The following is a 22,403-nucleotide window of genomic DNA, read 5'->3' as shown; positions in this document are numbered from 1 at the left end:
ACGTACAAGTTTCAAATCCCACCTGTGTTGACAAGTGGCCCTCCTTAAATTGCCCCACCATACTGTGGATTTCCATTAAAGTTACAGGAGCAACTCTTGCATAGATCTCAAGACATAGCGTGAAAATGTGAGATGTCAGGACAACGCAGCAGGTGACTGACATACTGGGTAAATGGTGTGGTACAGAGGAACCATAAAAACAAAACATAAAAATAAGCAAAAAGCAGAATAATTCAGCGGCCCAGACTGAAACTGATGTCATCCTTGTACAATCAAAATAATTTCTCTGCCCAGTCGAACACATGGAGAGGTTGAATGTCACAACAAGCTACAGCTGTTTGTGTGTGGTGAGTGAATGAAGCAGAGGAATTAGCTGAAGAAGCTCAAGGGTTACAAAGTTGTCTGATAAATATAATCTCTTCGGAAGAGATTATAGCCTTTGCTGGAAATGCCAAATTCCAGGCACATGCATTATATATTGGAGTTGCCTTGACTCCTCTCCATTGAAACCAGGTTGCGTAACGGAAGTTCAATGGGACGCAGGACAAAAAGCAAAGCTCAGCAACTTGGGTGGAAACATGTGCCATTATGCTCATGGCACGTGAAAATGAAAGCTGAATGATTTCCTCACAACCGGGAATAGCAAGAGGAGAATGATTTACAACAGGTGAACCTCTGCTCCACCCCAATATATGCAGACAACAGCCCTCCATGGGAAATGTTGGGATCAGTAATTTCCAAACAAATCATTCGCTGAACTTTGATCAAGTGTTTTACCAAAACATCTACTTATTGTAAAACCATGTTATGAAAAGGACTGGAGCTAAACTTCAATGATCTGATTCAATTATGTATTCAATAGTGATTCATATTAGGCATTGCTTCCAAGTATCTTGTATTGACTTGTGATTGCATCAGATTGTTAATAGCTGATACACTTACCAGGTGACAGTATTTGTCCATTGGTTTTGCAGGAACAGGTTGTTGTTGCTGTTGAGCTGGGAGTTATTGTTACTGTTGTTGTAGATTCGGGTGTGCTGGGCGTAGTGATGGGTGCTGTAGTGGTTTGACATTTTCCCGTGTAGTTGAAAATTTGACAACTCTCAGTACATAGAGTGAAATTACAGAAGCCCGATTTACCTGCAGAACTCACTATCGCCTGCCCTGGAAGCAAAAGCAATGAAAATTGTGATTAAGGCATCAAATTGCACATCTTAATTCAGATATTATATTTATCAATATAGACGACTGCGTCTCTTGTAATGAGATTTAAGCACTAAGAACAAGTCTGTATGGTTACAATTCAAGCACTTTACACCCCAAGGAATATGGCGTCAGGCATGGAAATTACAATTTGTATTTGCAGTTGAATGTTTCATGGGCTCATATGACATTCTTACATCTGCTATTTTAATGCTGCTGTTAATCTTTTGATTGGGATTCTGCCTCCTTTAGAAATACAGACAGTAGAATGTCCAATCAGGTCAATAAGCATTGGCACGTTTGTACTGGCAGCAATAATTTCGAAAGCATGCAGACTTTCTTTTGAGTTGTGTGCTCTCAGTTTTCCTCAACGTACAAGTTTCAAATCCACCTGTGTTGACAAGTGGCCCTCCTTAAATTGCCCCACCATACTGAGGATTTCAATTGAGGTTACAGGAGCAACTCTTGCATAGATCTCAAGACACGGCATGAAAATCTGAGATATCAGGACAGCACAGCAAGTGACTGACATACTGGGTAAATGGTGAGGTACAGAGGTACCATAAAAACAAAGCATAAAAATGAGCAAAATGCAGAATAATTCAGTGTGCCAGACTGAAACTGCTGTCATCCTTGTACAATGAACATAATTTATCTGCCCAGACAAAGACATGGAGAAGTTAGATGCGACAGCTGTTTGTGTGAGTGAATGAAGCAGGGGAATTAGCCGAAGAAGCTCAATGGTTACAAAGTTGTCTAATAAATATAATCTCTTTGTAAGAGGCTCTTGACTTTGCTGCAAATGCCAATTTCAGGCAGGCACATTATCTACTAGAGTTGCCTTGACTCCTCCCTATTAATACCAGGTCTGGTTCCTGTATTTCAATAGGACACGGGTCAAAAAGCAGAGCTCAGCAACTTGGGTGGAAATCTGTGGCTTTCTGCTCCTGTCACGTGAAAGTGAAAGCTGGAGGATTTCCTCACAAATGGGAATAGCAGGACGAGGACGATTTATAACAGGTCAGCCTGTGCTGCTCCCAAATACATGTAGTGGCCCTCCATGGGAAATGTAGGGATCAGTAGTTTCAATAGAAATCATTCGCTGAACTTTGACCGAGTGTTTTCCCAAAACATCCACTTATGGAAAGGATTGGAACTACACTTCAATGATCTGATTCAATTATGTATTCAATAGTGATTCATATTAGGCATTGCTTCCAAGTATCTTGTATTGACTTGTGATTGCATCAGATTGTTAATAGCTGATACACTTACCAGGTGACAGTATTTGTCCATTGGTTTTGCAGGAACAGGTTGTTGTTGCTGTTGAGCTGGGAGTTATTGTTACTGTTGTTGTAGATTCGGGTGTGCTGGGCGTAGTGGTGGGTGCTGTAGTGGTTTGACATTTTCCCGTGTAGTTGAAAATTTGACAACTCTCAGTACATAGAGTGAAATTACAGAAGCCCGATTTACCTGCAGAATGCACTATCGCCTGCCCTGGAAGCAAAAGCAATGAAAATTGTGAATAAGGCATCAAATTGCACCATTTAATTCAGATATTATATTTATCAATATAGATGACTGCGCCTCATTAAAGAGATTGAAATACTAAGAACAAGGCGGTACGGTTACAATTCAAGCACTTTGGACCCCAAGGAATATGGCGTCGGGCTTGGAAATTATGATTGATATTAGCACTTAATTGTTTCATGGACTCGTATGACATTCTTACATCTGCTATTTTAATGCTGCTGTTAATCTTTTGATTGGGTTTCTGCCTCCTTTAGAAATGCACACAGAAGAATGTCCAATCTGGTCAATAAACATTGGCCCGCTTGTACTGGCAGTAATAATTTTGAGACCATGCAGACTTTCTTTTGAGTTGTGTGCCCTCAGTTTTCCTCAACGTACAAGTTTCAAATCCCACCTGTGTTGACAAGTGGCCCTCCTTAAATTGCCCCACCATACTGTGGATTTCCATTAAAGTTACAGGAGCAACTCTTGCATAGATCTCAAGACATAGCGTGAAAATGTGAGATGTCAGGACAACGCAGCAGGTGACTGACATACTGGGTAAATGGTGTGGTACAGAGGAACCATAAAAACAAAACATAAAAATAAGCAAAAAGCAGAATAATTCAGCGGCCCAGACTGAAACTGATGTCATCCTTGTACAATCAAAATAATTTCTCTGCCCAGTCGAACACATGGAGAGGTTGAATGTCACAACAAGCTACAGCTGTTTGTGTGAGGTGAGTGAATGAAGCAGAGGAATTAGCTGAAGAAGCTCAAGGGTTACAAAGTTGTCTGATAAATATAATCTCTTCGGAAGAGGTTATAGCCTTTGCTGGAAATGCCAAATTCCAGGCACATGCATTATATATTGGAGTTGCCTTGACTCCTCTCCATTGAAACCAGGTTGCGTAACGGAAGTTCAATGGGACGCAGGACAAAAAGCAAAGCTCAGCAACTTGGGTGGAAACATGTGCCATTATGCTCATGGCACGTGAAAATGAAAGCTGAATGATTTCCTCACAACCGGGAATAGCAAGAGGAGAATGATTTACAACAGGTGAACCTCTGCTCCACCCCAATATATGCAGACAACAGCCCTCCATGGGAAATGTTGGGATCAGTAATTTCCAAACAAATCATTCGCTGAACTTTGATCAAGTGTTTTACCAAAACATCTACTTATTGTAAAACCATGTTATGAAAAGGACTGGAGCTAAACTTCAATGATCTGATTCAATTATGTATTCAATAGTGATTCATATTAGGCATTGCTTCCAAGTATCTTGTATTGACTTGTGATTCCATTAGATTGTTAATAGCTGATACACTTACCAGGTGACAGTATTTGTCCATTGGTTTTGCAGGAACAGGTTGTTGTTGCTGTTGAGCTGGGAGTTATTGTTACTGTTGTTGTAGATTCGGGTGTGCTGGGCGTAGTGGTGGGTGCTGTAGTGGTTTGACATTTTCCCGTGTAGTTGAAAATTTGACAACTCTCAGTACATAGAGTGAAATTACAGAAGCCCGATTTACCTGCAGAACTCACTATCGCCTGCCCTGGAAGCAAAAGCAATGAAAATTGTGATTAAGGCATCAAATTGCACATCTTAATTCAGATATTATATTTATCAATATAGACGACTGCGTCTCTTGTAATGAGATTTAAGCACTAAGAACAAGTCTGTATGGTTACAATTCAAGCACTTTACACCCCAAGGAATATGGCGTCAGGCATGGAAATTACAATTTGTATTTGCAGTTGAATGTTTCATGGGCTCATATGACATTCTTACATCTGCTATTTTAATGCTGCTGTTAATCTTTTGATTGGGATTCTGCCTCCTTTAGAAATACAGACAGTAGAATGTCCAATCAGGTCAATAAGCATTGGCACGCTTGTACTGGCAGCAATAATTTCGAAAGCATGCAGACTTTCTTTTGAGTTGTGTGCTCTCAGTTTTCCTCAACGTACAAGTTTCAAATCCACCTGTGTTGACAAGTGGCCCTCCTTAAATTGCCCCACCATACTGAGGATTTCAATTGAGGTTACAGGAGCAACTCTTGCATAGATCTCAAGACACGGCATGAAAATCTGAGATATCAGGACAGCACAGCAAGTGACTGACATACTGGGTAAATGGTGAGGTACAGAGGTACCATAAAAACAAAGCATAAAAATGAGCAAAATGCAGAATAATTCAGTGTGCCAGACTGAAACTGCTGTCATCCTTGTACAATGAACATAATTTATCTGCCCAGACAAAGACATGGAGAAGTTAGATGCGACAGCTGTTTGTGTGAGTGAATGAAGCAGGGGAATTAGCCGAAGAAGCTCAATGGTTACAAAGTTGTCTAATAAATATAATCTCTTTGTAAGAGGCTCTTGACTTTGCTGCAAATGCCAATTTCAGGCAGGCACATTATATACTAGAGTTGCCTTGACTCCTCCCTATTAATACCAGGTCTGGTTCCTGTATTTCAATAGGACACGGGTCAAAAAGCAGAGCTCAGCAACTTGGGTGGAAATCTGTGGCTTTCTGCTCCTGTCACGTGAAAGTGAAAGCTGGAGGATTTCCTCACAAATGGGAATAGCAGGACGAGGACGATTTATAACAGGTCAGCCTGTGCTGCTCCCAAATACATGTAGTGGCCCTCCATGGGAAATGTAGGGATCAGTAGTTTCAATAGAAATCATTCGCTGAACTTTGACCGAGTGTTTTCCCAAAACATCCACTTATGGAAAGGATTGGAACTACACTTCAATGATCTGATTCAATTATGTATTCAATAGTGATTCATATTAGGCATTGCTTCCAAGTATCTTGTATTGACTTGTGATTGCATCAGATTGTTAATAGCTGATACACTTACCAGGTGACAGTATTTGTCCATTGGTTTTGCAGGAACAGGTTGTTGTTGCTGTTGAGCTGGGAGTTATTGTTACTGTTGTTGTAGATTCGGGTGTGCTGGGCGTAGTGGTGGGTGCTGTAGTGGTTTGACATTTTCCCGTGTAGTTGAAAATTTGACAACTCTCAGTACATAGAGTGAAATTACAGAAGCCCGATTTACCTGCAGAATGCACTATCGCCTGCCCTGGAAGCAAAAGCAATGAAAATTGTGAATAAGGCATCAAATTGCACCATTTAATTCAGATATTATATTTATCAATATAGATGACTGCGCCTCATTAAAGAGATTGAAATACTAAGAACAAGGCGGTACGGTTACAATTCAAGCACTTTGGACCCCAAGGAATATGGCGTCGGGCTTGGAAATTATGATTGATATTAGCACTTAATTGTTTCATGGACTCGTACGACATTCTTACATCTGCTATTTTAATGCTGCTGTTAATCTTTTGATTGGGTTTCTGCCTCCTTTAGAAATGCACACAGAAGAATGTCCAATCTGGTCAATAAACATTGGCCCGCTTGTACTGGCAGTAATAATTTTGAGACCATGCAGACTTTCTTTTGAGTTGTGTGCTCTCAGTTTTCCTCAACGTACAAGTTTCAAATCCCACCTGTGTTGACAAGTGGCCCTCCTTAAATTGCCCCACCATACTGTGGATTTCCATTAAAGTTACAGGAGCAACTCTTGCATAGATCTCAAGACATAGCGTGAAAATGTGAGATGTCAGGACAACGCAGCAGGTGACTGACATACTGGGTAAATGGTGTGGTACAGAGGAACCATAAATACAAAACATAAAAATAAGCAAAAAGCAGAATAATTCAGCGGCCCAGACTGAAACTGATGTCATCCTTGTACAATCAAAATAATTTCTCTGCCCAGTCGAACACATGGAGAGGTTGAATGTCACAACAAGCTACAGCTGTTTGTGTGAGGTGAGTGAATGAAGCAGAGGAATGAGCTGAAGAAGCTCAAGGGTTACAAAGTTGTCTGATAAATATAATCTCTTCGGAAGAGGTTATAGCCTTTGCTGGAAATGCCAAATTCCAGGCACATGCATTATATATTGGAGTTGCCTTGACTCCTCTCCATTGAAACCAGGTTGCGTAACGGAAGTTCAATGGGACGCAGGACAAAAAGCAAAGCTCAGCAACTTGGGTGGAAACATGTGCCATTATGCTCATGGCACGTGAAAATGAAAGCTGAATGATTTCCTCACAACCGGGAATAGCAAGAGGAGAATGATTTACAACAGGTGAACCTCTGCTCCACCCCAATATATGCAGACAACAGCCCTCCATGGGAAATGTTGGGATCAGTAATTTCCAAACAAATCATTCGCTGAACTTTGATCAAGTGTTTTACCAAAACATCTACTTATTGTAAAACCATGTTATGAAAAGGACTGGAGCTAAACTTCAATGATCTGATTCAATTATGTATTCAATAGTGATTCATATTAGGCATTGCTTCCAAGTATCTTGTATTGACTTGTGATTGCATCAGATTGTTAATAGCTGATACACTTACCAGGTGACAGTATTTGTCCATTGGTTTTGCAGGAACAGGTTGTTGTTGCTGTTGAGCTGGGAGTTATTGTTACTGTTGTTGTAGATTCGGGTGTGCTGGGCGTAGTGGTGGGTGCTGTAGTGGTTTGACATTTTCCCGTGTAGTTGAAAATTTGACAACTCTCAGTACATAGAGTGAAATTACAGAAGCCCGATTTACCTGCAGAACTCACTATCGCCTGCCCTGGAAGCAAAAGCAATGAAAATTGTGATTAAGGCATCAAATTGCACATCTTAATTCAGATATTATATTTATCAATATAGACGACTGCGTCTCTTGTAATGAGATTTAAGCACTAAGAACAAGTCTGTATGGTTACAATTCAAGCACTTTACACCCCAAGGAATATGGCGTCAGGCATGGAAATTACAATTTGTATTTGCAGTTGAATGTTTCATGGGCTCATATGACATTCTTACATCTGCTATTTTAATGCTGCTGTTAATCTTTTGATTGGGATTCTGCCTCCTTTAGAAATACAGACAGTAGAATGTCCAATCAGGTCAATAAGCATTGGCACGCTTGTACTGGCAGCAATAATTTCGAAAGCATGCAGACTTTCTTTTGAGTTGTGTGCTCTCAGTTTTCCTCAACGTACAAGTTTCAAATCCACCTGTGTTGACAAGTGGCCCTCCTTAAATTGCCCCACCATACTGAGGATTTCAATTGAGGTTACAGGAGCAACTCTTGCATAGATCTCAAGACACGGCATGAAAATCTGAGATATCAGGACAGCACAGCAAGTGACTGACATACTGGGTAAATGGTGAGGTACAGAGGTACCATAAAAACAAAGCATAAAAATTAGCAAAATGCAGAATAATTCAGTGTGCCAGACTGAAACTGCTGTCATCCTTGTACAATGAACATAATTTATCTGCCCAGACAAAGACATGGAGAAGTTAGATGCGACAGCTGTTTGTGTGAGTGAATGAAGCAGGGGAATTAGCCGAAGAAGCTCAATGGTTACAAAGTTGTCTAATAAATATAATCTCTTTGTAAGAGGCTCTTGACTTTGCTGCAAATGCCAATTTCAGGCAGGCACATTATATACTAGAGTTGCCTTGACTCCTCCCTATTAATACCAGGTCTGGTTCCTGTATTTCAATAGGACACGGGTCAAAAAGCAGAGCTCAGCAACTTGGGTGGAAATCTGTGGCTTTCTGCTCCTGTCACGTGAAAGTGAAAGCTGGAGGATTTCCTCACAAATGGGAATAGCAGGACGAGGACGATTTATAACAGGTCAGCCTGTGCTGCTCCCAAATACATGTAGTGGCCCTCCATGGGAAATGTAGGGATCAGTAGTTTCAATAGAAATCATTCGCTGAACTTTGACCGAGTGTTTTCCCAAAACATCCACTTATGGAAAGGATTGGAACTACACTTCAATGATCAGATTCAATTATGTATTCAATAGTGATTCATATTAGGCATTGCTTCCAAGTATCTTGCATTGACTTGTGATTGCATCAGATTGTTAATAGCTGATACACTTACCAGGTGACAGTATTTGTCCATTGGTTTTGCAGGAACAGGTTGTTGTTGCTGTTGAGCTGGGAGTTATTGTTACTGTTGTTGTAGATTCGGGTGTGCTGGGCGTAGTGGTGGGTGCTGTAGTGGTTTGACATTTTCCCGTGTAGTTGAAAATTTGACAACTCTCAGTACATAGAGTGAAATTACAGAAGCCCGATTTACCTGCAGAATGCACTATCGCCTGCCCTGGAAGCAAAAGCAATGAAAATTGTGAATAAGGCATCAAATTGCACCATTTAATTCAGATATTATATTTATCAATATAGATGACTGCGCCTCATTAAAGAGATTGAAATACTAAGAACAAGGCGGTACGGTTACAATTCAAGCACTTTGGACCCCAAGGAATATGGCGTCGGGCTTGGAAATTATGATTGATATTAGCACTTAATTGTTTCATGGACTCGTACGACATTCTTACATCTGCTATTTTAATGCTGCTGTTAATCTTTTGATTGGGTTTCTGCCTCCTTTAGAAATGCACACAGAAGAATGTCCAATCTGGTCAATAAACATTGGCCCGCTTGTACTGGCAGTAATAATTTTGAGACCATGCAGACTTTCTTTTGAGTTGTGTGCTCTCAGTTTTCCTCAATGTACAAGTTTCAAATCCCACCTGTGTTGACAAGTGGCCCTCCTTAAATTGCCCCACCATACTGTGGATTTCCATTAAAGTTACAGGAGCAACTCTTGCATAGATCTCAAGACATAGCGTGAAAATGTGAGATGTCAGGACAACGCAGCAGGTGACTGACATACTGGGTAAATGGTGTGGTACAGAGGAACCATAAATACAAAACATAAAAATAAGCAAAAAGCAGAATAATTCAGCGGCCCAGACTGAAACTGATGTCATCCTTGTACAATCAAAATAATTTCTCTGCCCAGTCGAACACATGGAGAGGTTGAATGTCACAACAAGCTACAGCTGTTTGTGTGAGGTGAGTGAATGAAGCAGAGGAATTAGCTGAAGAAGCTCAAGGGTTACAAAGTTGTCTGATAAATATAATCTCTTCGGAAGAGGTTATAGCCTTTGCTGGAAATGCCAAATTCCAGGCACATGCATTATATATTGGAGTTGCCTTGACTCCTCTCCATTGAAACCAGGTTGCGTAACGGAAGTTCAATGGGACGCAGGACAAAAAGCAAAGCTCAGCAACTTGGGTGGAAACATGTGCCATTATGCTCATGGCACGTGAAAATGAAAGCTGAATGATTTCCTCACAACCGGGAATAGCAAGAGGAGAATGATTTACAAGAGGTGAACCTCTGCTCCACCCCAATATATGCAGACAACAGCCCTCCATGGGAAATGTTGGGATCAGTAATTTCCAAACAAATCATTCGCTGAACTTTGATCAAGTGTTTTACCAAAACATCTACTTATTGTAAAACCATGTTATGAAAAGGACTGGAGCTAAACTTCAATGATCTGATTCAATTATGTATTCAATAGTGATTCATATTAGGCATTGCTTCCAAGTATCTTGTATTGACTTGTGATTGCATCAGATTGTTAATAGCTGATACACTTACCAGGTGACAGTATTTGTCCATTGGTTTTGCAGGAACAGGTTGTTGTTGCTGTTGAGCTGGGAGTTATTGTTACTGTTGTTGTAGATTCGGGTGTGCTGGGCGTAGTGGTGGGTGCTGTAGTGGTTTGACATTTTCCCGTGTAGTTGAAAATTTGACAACTCTCAGTACATAGAGTGAAATTACAGAAGCCCGATTTACCTGCAGAATGCACTATCGCCTGCCCTGGAAGCAAAAGCAATGAAAATTGTGAATAAGGCATCAAATTGCACCATTTAATTCAGATATTATATTTATCAATATAGATGACTGCGCCTCATTAAAGAGATTGAAATACTAAGAACAAGGCGGTACGGTTACAATTCAAGCACTTTGGACCCCAAGGAATATGGCGTCGGGCTTGGAAATTATGATTGATATTAGCACTTAATTGTTTCATGGACTCGTATGACATTCTTACATCTGCTATTTTAATGCTGCTGTTAATCTTTTGATTGGGTTTCTGCCTCCTTTAGAAATGCACACAGAAGAATGTCCAATCTGGTCAATAAACATTGGCCCGCTTGTACTGGCAGTAATAATTTTGAGACCATGCAGACTTTCTTTTGAGTTGTGTGCTCTCAGTTTTCCTCAACGTACAAGTTTCAAATCCCACCTGTGTTGACAAGTGGCCCTCCTTAAATTGCCCCACCATACTGTGGATTTCCATTAAAGTTACAGGAGCAACTCTTGCATAGATCTCAAGACATAGCGTGAAAATGTGAGATGTCAGGACAACGCAGCAGGTGACGGACATACTGGGTAAATGGTGTGGTACAGAGGAACCATAAATACAAAACATAAAAATAAGCAAAATGCAGAATAATTCAGCGGCCCAGACTGAAACTGATGTCATCCTTGTACAATCAAAATAATTTCTCTGCCCAGTCGAACACATGGAGAGGTTGAATGTCACAACAAGCTACAGCTGTTTGTGTGAGGTGAGTGAATGAAGCAGAGGAATTAGCTGAAGAAGCTCAAGGGTTACAAAGTTGTCTGATAAATATAATCTCTTCGGAAGAGGTTATAGCCTTTGCTGGAAATGCCAAATTCCAGGCACATGCATTATATATTGGAGTTGCCTTGACTCCTCTCCATTGAAACCAGGTTGTGTAACGGAAGTTCAATGGGACGCAGGACAAAAAGAAAAGCTCAGCAACTTGGGTGGAAACATGTGCCATTATGCTCATGGCACGTGAAAATGAAAGCTGAATGATTTCCTCACAACCGGGAATAGCAAGAGGAGAATGATTTACAACAGGTGAACCTCTGCTCCACCCCAATATATGCAGACAACAGCCCTCCATGGGAAATGTTGGGATCAGTAATTTCCAAACAAATCATTCGCTGAACTTTGATCAAGTGTTTTACCAAAACATCTACTTATTGTAAAACCATGTTATGAAAAGGACTGGAGCTAAACTTCAATGATCTGATTCAATTATGTATTCAATAGTGATTCATATTAGGCATTGCTTCCAAGTATCTTGTATTGACTTGTGATTGCATCAGATTGTTAATAGCTGATACACTTACCAGGTGACAGTATTTGTCCATTGGTTTTGCAGGAACAGGTTGTTGTTGCTGTTGAGCTGGGAGTTATTGTTACTGTTGTTGTAGATTCGGGTGTGCTGGGCGTAGTGGTGGGTGCTGTCGTGGTTTGACATTTTCCCGTGTAGTTGAAAATTTGACAACTCTCAGTACATAGAGTGAAATTACAGAAGCCCGATTTACCTGCAGAATGCACTATAGCCTGCCCTGGAAGCAAAAGCAATGAAAATTGTGAATAAGGCATCAAATTGCACCGTTTAATTCAGATATTATATTTATCAATATAGATGACTGCGCCTCATTAAAGAGATTGAAATACTAAGAACAAGGCGGTACGGTTACAATTCAAGCACTTTGGACCCCAAGGAATATGGCGTCGGGCTTGGAAATTATGATTGATATTAGCACTTAATTGTTTCATGGACTCGTATGACATTCTTACATCTGCTATTTTAATGCTGCTGTTAATCTTTTGATTGGGATTCTGCCTCCTTTAGAAATAGAGACAGTAGATTGTCCAATCAGGTCAATAAGCATTGGCACGCTTGTACTGGCAGCAATAATTTCGAAAGCATGCAGACTTTCTTTTGAGTTGTGTGCTCTCAGTTTTCCTCAACGTACAAGTTTCAAATCCACCTGTGTTGACAAGTGGCCCTCCTTAAATTGCCCCACCATACTGAGGATTTCAATTGAGGTTACAGGAGCAACTCTTGCATAGATCTCAAGACACGGCATGAAAATCTGAGATATCAGGACAGCACAGCAAGTGACTGACATACTGGGTAAATGGTGAGGTACAGAGGTACCATAAAAACAAAGCATAAAAATTAGCAAAATGCAGAATAATTCAGTGTGCCAGACTGAAACTGCTGTCATCCTTGTACAATCAAAATAATTTCTCTGCCCAGAGGAAACATTCCGAGGTTGGATGTCACACAGCTGTTTGTGTGAGAGAACGAAGCAGAGGAATCAGCAGAAGAAGCTCAATAGTTACAAAGTTGTCTAATAAATATAATCTCTTTGTAAGAGGTTCTTGACTTTGCTGCAAATGCCAATTTCAGGCAGGCACGTTATATACTGGAGTTGCCTTGACTCCTCCCTATTAATACCAGGTCTGGTTCCTGTATTTCAATAGGACACGGGTTAAAAAGCAGAGCTCAGCAACTTGGGTGGAAATCTGTGGCTTTCTGCTCCTGTCACGTGAAAGTGAAAGCTGGAGGATTTCCTCACAAATGGGAATAGCAGGAAGAGGACGATTTATAACAGGTCAGCCTGTGCTGCTCCCAAATACATGTAGTGGCCCTCCATGGGAAATGTAGGGATCAATAGTTTCAATGGAAATCATTCGCTGAACTTTGACCGAGTGTTTTCCCAAAACATCCACTTCTCTTAAAACCATGTTATGGAAAGGATTGGAACTACACTTCAATGATCAGATTCAATTATGTATTCAATAGTGATTCATATTAGGCATTGCTTCCAAGTATCTCGTATTGACTTGTGATTGCATCAGATTGTTAATAGCTGATACACTTACCAGGTGACAGTATTTGTCCATTGGTTTTGCAGGAACAGGTTGTTGTTGCTGTTGAGCTGGGAGTTATTGTTACTGTTGTTGTAGATTCGGGTGTGCTGGGCGTAGTGGTGGGTGCTGTAGTGGTTTGACATTTTCCCGTGTAGTTGAAAATTTGACAACTCTCAGTACATAGAGTGAAATTACAGAAGCCCGATTTACCTGCAGAATGCACTATCGCCTGCCCTGGAAGCAAAAGCAAAGAAAATTGTGAATAAGGCATCAAATTGCACCATTTAATTCAGATATTATATTTATCAATATAGATGACTGCGCCTCATTAAAGAGATTGAAATACTAAGAACAAGGCGGTACGGTTACAATTCAAGCACTTTGGACCCCAAGGAATATGGCGTCGGGCTTGGAAATTATGATTGATATTAGCACTTAATTGTTTCATGGACTCGTATGACATTCTTACATCTGCTATTTTAATGCTGCTGTTAATCTTTTGATTGGGTTTCTGCCTCCTTTAGAAATGCACACAGAAGAATGTCCAATCTGATCAATAAACATTGGCCCGCTTGTACTGGCAGTAATAATTTTGAGACCATGCAGACTTTCTTTTGAGTTGTGTGCTCTCAGTTTTCCTCAACGTACAAGTTTCAAATCCCACCTGTGTTGACAAGTGGCCCTCCTTAAATTGCCCCACCATACTGTGGATTTCCATTAAAGTTACAGGAGCAACTCTTGCATAGATCTCAAGACATAGCGTGAAAATGTGAGATGTCAGGACAACGCAGCAGGTGACGGACATACTGGGTAAATGGTGTGGTACAGAGGAACCATAAATACAAAACATAAAAATAAGCAAAAAGCAGAATAATTCAGCGGCCCAGACTGAAACTGATGTCATCCTTGTACAATCAAAATAATTTCTCTGCCCAGTCGAACACATGGAGAGGTTGAATGTCACAACAAGCTACAGCTGTTTGTGTGAGGTGAGTGAATGAAGCAGAGGAATTAGCTGAAGAAGCTCAAGGGTTACAAAGTTGTCTGATAAATATAATCTCTTCGGAAGAGGTTATAGCCTTTGCTGGAAATGCCAAATTCCAGGCACATGCATTATATATTGGAGTTGCCTTGACTCCTCTCCATTGAAACCAGGTTGTGTAACGGAAGTTCAATGGGACGCAGGACAAAAAGAAAAGCTCAGCAACTTGGGTGGAAACATGTGCCATTATGCTCATGGCACGTGAAAATGAAAGCTGAATGATTTCCTCACAACCGGGAATAGCAAGAGGAGAATGATTTACAACAGGTGAACCTCTGCTCCACCCCAATATATGCAGACAACAGCCCTCCATGGGAAATGTTGGGATCAGTAATTTCCAAACAAATCATTCGCTGAACTTTGATCAAGTGTTTTACCAAAACATCTACTTATTGTAAAACCATGTTATGAAAAGGACTGGAGCTAAACTTCAATGATCTGATTCAATTATGTATTCAATAGTGATTCATATTAGGCATTGCTTCCAAGTATCTTGTATTGACTTGTGATTGCATCAGATTGTTAATAGCTGATACACTTACCAGGTGACAGTATTTGTCCATTGGTTTTGCAGGAACAGGTTGTTGTTGCTGTTGAGCTGGGAGTTATTGTTACTGTTGTTGTAGATTCGGGTGTGCTGGGCGTAGTGGTGGGTGCTGTAGTGGTTTGACATTTTCCCGTGTAGTTGAAAATTTGACAACTCTCAGTACATAGAGTGAAATTACAGAAGCCCGATTTACCTGCAGAATGCACTATAGCCTGCCCTGGAAGCAAAAGCAATGAAAATTGTGAATAAGGCATCAAATTGCACCGTTTAATTCAGATATTATATTTATCAATATAGATGACTGCGCCTCATTAAAGAGATTGAAATACTAAGAACAAGGCGGTACGGTTACAATTCAAGCACTTTGGACCCCAAGGAATATGGCGTCGGGCTTGGAAATTATGATTGATATTAGCACTTAATTGTTTCATGGACTCGTATGACATTCTTACATCTGCTATTTTAATGCTGCTGTTAATCTTTTGATTGGGATTCTGCCTCCTTTAGAAATAGAGACAGTAGATTGTCCAATCAGGTCAATAAGCATTGGCACGCTTGTACTGGCAGCAATAATTTCGAAAGCATGCAGACTTTCTTTTGAGTTGTGTGCTCTCAGTTTTCCTCAACGTACAAGTTTCAAATCCACCTGTGTTGACAAGTGGCCCTCCTTAAATTGCCCCACCATACTGAGGATTTCAATTGAGGTTACAGGAGCAACTCTTGCATAGATCTCAAGACACGGCATGAAAATCTGAGATATCAGGACAGCACAGCAAGTGACTGACATACTGGGTAAATGGTGAGGTACAGAGGTACCATAAAAACAAAGCATAAAAATTAGCAAAATGCAGAATAATTCAGTGTGCCAGACTGAAACTGCTGTCATCCTTGCACAATCAAAATAATTTCTCTGCCCAGAGGAAACATTCCGAGGTTGGATGTCACACAGCTGTTTGTGTGAGAGAACGAAGCAGAGGAATCAGCAGAAGAAGCTCAATAGTTACAAAGTTGTCTAATAAATATAATCTCTTTGTAAGAGGTTCTTGACTTTGCTGCAAATGCCAATTTCAGGCAGGCACGTTATATACTGGAGTTGCCTTGACTCCTCCCTATTAATACCAGGTCTGGTTCCTGTATTTCAATAGGACACGGGTTAAAAAGCAGAGCTCAGCAACTTGGGTGGAAATCTGTGGCTTTCTGCTCCTGTCACGTGAAAGTGAAAGCTGGAGGATTTCCTCACAAATGGGAATCGCAGGAAGAGGACGATTTATAACAGGTCAGCCTGTGCTGCTCCCAAATACATGTAGTGGCCCTCCATGGGAAATGTAGGGATCAATAGTTTCAATGGAAATCATTCGCTGAACTTTGACCGAGTGTTTTCCCAAAACATCCACTTCTCTTAAAACCATGTTATGGAAAGGATTGGAACTACACTTCAATGATCAGATTCAATTATGTATTCAATAGTGATTCATATTAGGCATTGCTTCCAAGTATCTCGTATTGACTTGTGATTGCATCAGATTGTTAATAGCTGATACACTTACCAGGTGACAGTATTTGTCCATTGGTTTTGCAGGAACAGGTTGTTGTTGCTGTTGAGCTGGGAGTTATTGTTACTGTTGTTGTAGATTCGGGTGTGCTGGGCGTAGTGGTGGGTGCTGTAGTGGTTTGACATTTTCCCGTGTAGTTGAAAATTTGACAACTCTCAGTACATAGAGTGAAATTACAGAAGCCCGATTTACCTGCAGAATGCACTATCGCCTGCCCTGGAAGCAAAAGCAAAGAAAATTGTGAATAAGGCATCAAATTGCACCATTTAATTCAGATATTATATTTATCAATATAGATGACTGCGCCTCATTAAAGAGATTGAAATACTAAGAACAAGGCGGTACGGTTACAATTCAAGCACTTTGGACCCCAAGGAATATGGCGTCGGGCTTGGAAATTATGATTGATATTAGCACTTAATTGTTTCATGGACTCGTATGACATTCTTACATCTGCTATTTTAATGCTGCTGTTAATCTTTTGATTGGGTTTCTGCCTCCTTTAGAAATGCACACAGAAGAATGTCCAATCTGGTCAATAAACATTGGCCCGCTTGTACTGGCAGTAATAATTTTGAGACCATGCAGACTTTCTTTTGAGTTGTGTGCTCTCAGTTTTCCTCAACGTACAAGTTTCAAATCCCACCTGTGTTAACAAGTGGCCCTCCTTAAATTGCCCCACCATACTGTGGATTTCCATTAAAGTTACAGGAGCAACTCTTGCATAGATCTCAAGACATAGCGTGAAAATGTGAGATGTCAGGACAACGCAGCAGGTGACTGACATACTGGGTAAATGGTGTGGTACAGAGGAACCATAAATACAAAACATAAAAATAAGCAAAAAGCAGAATAATTCAGCGGCCCAGACTGAAACTGATGTCATCCTTGTACAATCAAAATAATTTCTCTGCCCAGTCGAACACATGGAGAGGTTGAATGTCACAACAAGCTACAGCTGTTTGTGTGAGGTGAGTGAATGAAGCAGAGGAATTAGCTGAAGAAGCTCAAGGGTTACAAAGTTGTCTGATAAATATAATCTCTTCGGAAGAGGTTATAGCCTTTGCTGGAAATGCCAAATTCCAGGCACATGCATTATATATTGGAGTTGCCTTGACTCCTCTCCATTGAAACCAGGTTGTGTAACGGAAGTTCAATGGGACGCAGGACAAAAAGAAAAGCTCAGCAACTTGGGTGGAAACATGTGCCATTATGCTCATGGCACGTGAAAATGAAAGCTGAATGATTTCCTCACAACCGGGAATAGCAAGAGGAGAATGATTTACAACAGGTGAACCTCTGCTCCACCCCAATATATGCAGACAACAGCCCTCCATGGGAAATGTTGGGATCAGTAATTTCCAAACAAATCATTCGCTGAACTTTGATCAAGTGTTTTACCAAAACATCTACTTATTGTAAAACCATGTTATGAAAAGGACTGGAGCTAAACTTCAATGATCTGATTCAATTATGTATTCAATAGTGATTCATATTAGGCATTGCTTCCAAGTATCTTGTATTGACTTGTGATTGCATCAGATTGTTAATAGCTGATACACTTACCAGGTGACAGTATTTGTCCATTGGTTTTGCAGGAACAGGTTGTTGTTGCTGTTGAGCTGGGAGTTATTGTTACTGTTGTTGTAGATTCGGGTGTGCTGGGCGTAGTGGTGGGTGCTGTCGTGGTTTGACATTTTCCCGTGTAGTTGAAAATTTGACAACTCTCAGTACATAGAGTGAAATTACAGAAGCCCGATTTACCTGCAGAATGCACTATAGCCTGCCCTGGAAGCAAAAGCAATGAAAATTGTGAATAAGGCATCAAATTGCACCGTTTAATTCAGATATTATATTTATCAATATAGATGACTGCGCCTCATTAAAGAGATTGAAATACTAAGAACAAGGCGGTACGGTTACAATTCAAGCACTTTGGACCCCAAGGAATATGGCGTCGGGCTTGGAAATTATGATTGATATTAGCACTTAATTGTTTCATGGACTCGTATGACATTCTTACATCTGCTATTTTAATGCTGCTGTTAATCTTTTGATTGGGATTCTGCCTCCTTTAGAAATAGAGACAGTAGATTGTCCAATCAGGTCAATAAGCATTGGCACGCTTGTACTGGCAGCAATAATTTCGAAAGCATGCAGACTTTCTTTTGAGTTGTGTGCTCTCAGTTTTCCTCAACGTACAAGTTTCAAATCCACCTGTGTTGACAAGTGGCCCTCCTTAAATTGCCCCACCATACTGAGGATTTCAATTGAGGTTACAGGAGCAACTCTTGCATAGATCTCAAGACACGGCATGAAAATCTGAGATATCAGGACAGCACAGCAAGTGACTGACATACTGGGTAAATGGTGAGGTACAGAGGTACCATAAAAACAAAGCATAAAAATTAGCAAAATGCAGAATAATTCAGTGTGCCAGACTGAAACTGCTGTCATCCTTGTACAATCAAAATAATTTCTCTGCCCAGAGGAAACATTCCGAGGTTGGATGTCACACAGCTGTTTGTGTGAGAGAACGAAGCAGAGGAATCAGCAGAAGAAGCTCAATAGTTACAAAGTTGTCTAATAAATATAATCTCTTTGTAAGAGGTTCTTGACTTTGCTGCAAATGCCAATTTCAGGCAGGCACGTTATATACTGGAGTTGCCTTGACTCCTCCCTATTAATACCAGGTCTGGTTCCTGTATTTCAATAGGACACGGGTTAAAAAGCAGAGCTCAGCAACTTGGGTGGAAATCTGTGGCTTTCTGCTCCTGTCACGTGAAAGTGAAAGCTGGAGGATTTCCTGACAAATGGGAATAGCAGGAAGAGGACGATTTATAACAGGTCAGCCTGTGCTGCTCCCAAATACATGTAGTGGCCCTCCATGGGAAATGTAGGGATCAAGTTTCAATGGAAATCATTCGCTGAACTTTGACCGAGTGTTTTCCCAAAACATCCACTTCTCTTAAAACCATGTTATGGAAAGGATTGGAACTACACTTCAATGATCAGATTCAATTATGTATTCAATAGTGATTCATATTAGGCATTGCTTCCAAGTATCTCGTATTGACTTGTGATTGCATCAGATTGTTAATAGCTGATACACTTACCAGGTGACAGTATTTGTCCATTGGTTTTGCAGGAACAGGTTGTTGTTGCTGTTGAGCTGGGAGTTATTGTTACTGTTGTTGTAGATTCGGGTGTGCTGGGCGTAGTGGTGGGTGCTGTAGTGGTTTGACATTTTCCCGTGTAGTTGAAAATTTGACAACTCTCAGTACATAGAGTGAAATTACAGAAGCCCGATTTACCTGCAGAATGCACTATCGCCTGCCCTGGAAGCAAAAGCAAAGAAAATTGTGAATAAGGCATCAAATTGCACCATTTAATTCAGATATTATATTTATCAATATAGATGACTGCGCCTCATTAAAGAGATTGAAATACTAAGAACAAGGCGGTACGGTTACAATTCAAGCACTTTGGACCCCAAGGAATATGGCGTCGGGCTTGGAAATTATGATTGATATTAGCACTTAATTGTTTCATGGACTCGTATGACATTCTTACATCTGCTATTTTAATGCTGCTGTTAATCTTTTGATTGGGTTTCTGCCTCCTTTAGAAATGCACACAGAAGAATGTCCAATCTGGTCAATAAACATTGGCCCGCTTGTACTGGCAGTAATAATTTTGAGACCATGCAGACTTTCTTTTGAGTTGTGTGCTCTCAGTTTTCCTCAACGTACAAGTTTCAAATCCCACCTGTGTTGACAAGTGGCCCTCCTTAAATTGCCCCACCATACTGTGGATTTCCATTAAAGTTACAGGAGCAACTCTTGCATAGATCTCAAGACATAGCGTGAAAATGTGAGATGTCAGGACAACGCAGCAGGTGACTGACATACTGGGTAAATGGTGTGGTACAGAGGAACCATAAATACAAAACATAAAAATAAGCAAAAAGCAGAATAATTCAGCGGCCCAGACTGAAACTGATGTCATCCTTGTACAATCAAAATAATTTCTCTGCCCAGTCGAACACATGGAGAGGTTGAATGTCACAACAAGCTACAGCTGTTTGTGTGAGGTGAGTGAATGAAGCAGAGGAATTAGCTGAAGAAGCTCAAGGGTTACAAAGTTGTCTGATAAATATAATCTCTTCGGAAGAGGTTATAGCCTTTGCTGGAAATGCCAAATTCCAGGCACATGCATTATATATTGGAGTTGCCTTGACTCCTCTCCATTGAAACCAGGTTGTGTAACGGAAGTTCAATGGGACGCAGGACAAAAAGAAAAGCTCAGCAACTTGGGTGGAAACATGTGCCATTATGCTCATGGCACGTGAAAATGAAAGCTGACTTCTACATCATGTACTCTTCTTACAGAAATTACAGAAGCCCGATTTACCTGCAGAACTCACTATCGCCTGCCCTGGAAGCAAAAGCAATGAAAATTGTGATTAATGCATCAAATTGCACTTCTTCATTCAGATATTATATTTATCAATATAGACGACTGCATTTCATTGAAGAGAATTAAGCAGTAAGAACAAGGCGGTACGGTTACAATTTAAGCATGTTAGACCCCAAGGAGTATGGCGTCTGGCATGGAAATTATGATTGATATTAGCACTTAATTTTTTCATGGGCTCATATGACATTCTTACATCTGCTCATTTAATACTGCTGTTAATCTTTTGACTGCGTTGTTGCCTCCTTTCGAAATGCAGGCAGACGAATATCCGATGAGGTGAACAAGCATTCGCCCACTTGCATTGGCAGTAATCATTTCGAGACCATACATTGTTCCTTTTAAGTTGTGTGCTCTCACTTTACCTCAGCAGGCAAGTTTCTAATCCTACCTGTGTTGATAAGATGCCCTCCTCAAATGGCCCCACAAGACCGTGTATTCTCATTAAAGTCACCAGACTCTCTTGCATACGTCTGAAGAAATGGCTTGATAACATGAGATGTCAAGGCATTGCAGCAGGTGACAGAAATACAGGGTAAAAGGGTGTGGTACTGATGGTCCATAAAAACAAAACACTAAAATGAGCCTTCTTCCCCTTTTGTTGCCTGAAAGTCCATTATCATTCTTGACTGGACGTAATACGGCTATGGATCTATGATCTGACCTTTGACTGTCCGATTATTGAGCACTGTCTATAACCTGCTGATGTTGTTTTTAGCGTAAAGGTACCTCTCTGGTGTAGCTTCAGTAGGTTGGTGCCTAATTCTAAAGTATGCTTAGCGCTGCTCCCAGAACACCCTTCGACAGGCCCCATTCAACCAGCCTTGATCCCGCAGCTTGACAGGGATGGGGGTGTGAGGGATGTGTTTACATACTGTGAAGGTAAACAATTCTGTTGCTGCTCACGGCCCACAGCACCACATAGATGTTTGATCTGTCCTATTCTATGTCACTCAACATGGTGGTACTTCTACACTGCACAATGGAAAGTATCGTCATTGTGAATATGGTACTTTGTCTTCACAAAGTGTTCACTCCTACAAATGCTATCATGGACAGATGTGTCTGTAACAGGTAGGTTGCTGAGGTCATGTTGTTCCCCTCACCATCTGATGCAGGCCCAACCTGGCAGCTATGTCCTTCAGGACTTGACCAGTTCGGTCAGAGATGGTACCATTGAGACACTGCTACATGATGGTTGATGCTGAAATTCCCATCCAGAGTACATCCTGTGCATTTGCTTCACTTAGTGCTCCCTCCAAATGATGTTCAACATGGAGAAGTACTGTTATGTTAGTTGAGATGATGGGTAATAGGTGGCAATCAGCAGGAGGTTTCCTTGATCTGGTTTGACCTGAAGCCATGAGACCTCTTGGGATCCAGTCAATGTTCAGCACCTGACAATAT

General features: G+C 40.8%; 1 protein-coding gene across 1 annotated transcript in view; it reads right to left on the bottom strand.

Annotated features, from left to right (window-relative positions):
• Positions 1-22,403, bottom strand: part of LOC137328121 (mucin-2-like) — a 216,875-nt gene that overhangs the window by 88,556 nt on the left and 105,916 nt on the right. The window contains exons 31-44 of the mRNA XM_067994299.1: positions 20,934-20,957; positions 19,637-19,858; positions 18,087-18,308; positions 16,515-16,736; positions 14,963-15,184; positions 13,589-13,612; positions 11,839-12,060; positions 10,465-10,488; positions 8,695-8,916; positions 7,159-7,380; positions 5,785-5,808; positions 4,051-4,272; positions 2,677-2,700; positions 943-1,164 (exon numbers count right to left, since the gene is read on the bottom strand). Coding sequence (XP_067850400.1) covers positions 943-1,164; positions 2,677-2,700; positions 4,051-4,272; positions 5,785-5,808; positions 7,159-7,380; positions 8,695-8,916; positions 10,465-10,488; positions 11,839-12,060; positions 13,589-13,612; positions 14,963-15,184; positions 16,515-16,736; positions 18,087-18,308; positions 19,637-19,858; positions 20,934-20,957 — 2,118 coding nt within the window. The remainder of the gene's footprint in view (positions 1-942; positions 1,165-2,676; positions 2,701-4,050; positions 4,273-5,784; positions 5,809-7,158; positions 7,381-8,694; positions 8,917-10,464; positions 10,489-11,838; positions 12,061-13,588; positions 13,613-14,962; positions 15,185-16,514; positions 16,737-18,086; positions 18,309-19,636; positions 19,859-20,933; positions 20,958-22,403) is intronic.

This window comes from Heptranchias perlo, chromosome 12 (genome assembly GCF_035084215.1).
Source record: "Heptranchias perlo isolate sHepPer1 chromosome 12, sHepPer1.hap1, whole genome shotgun sequence".
Classification (NCBI taxonomy): domain Eukaryota; kingdom Metazoa; phylum Chordata; class Chondrichthyes; order Hexanchiformes; family Hexanchidae; genus Heptranchias; species Heptranchias perlo.
The sequence above is the reverse complement of the archived record's forward strand: the minus strand, read 5'-3'. Positions and strand labels throughout refer to the sequence as shown.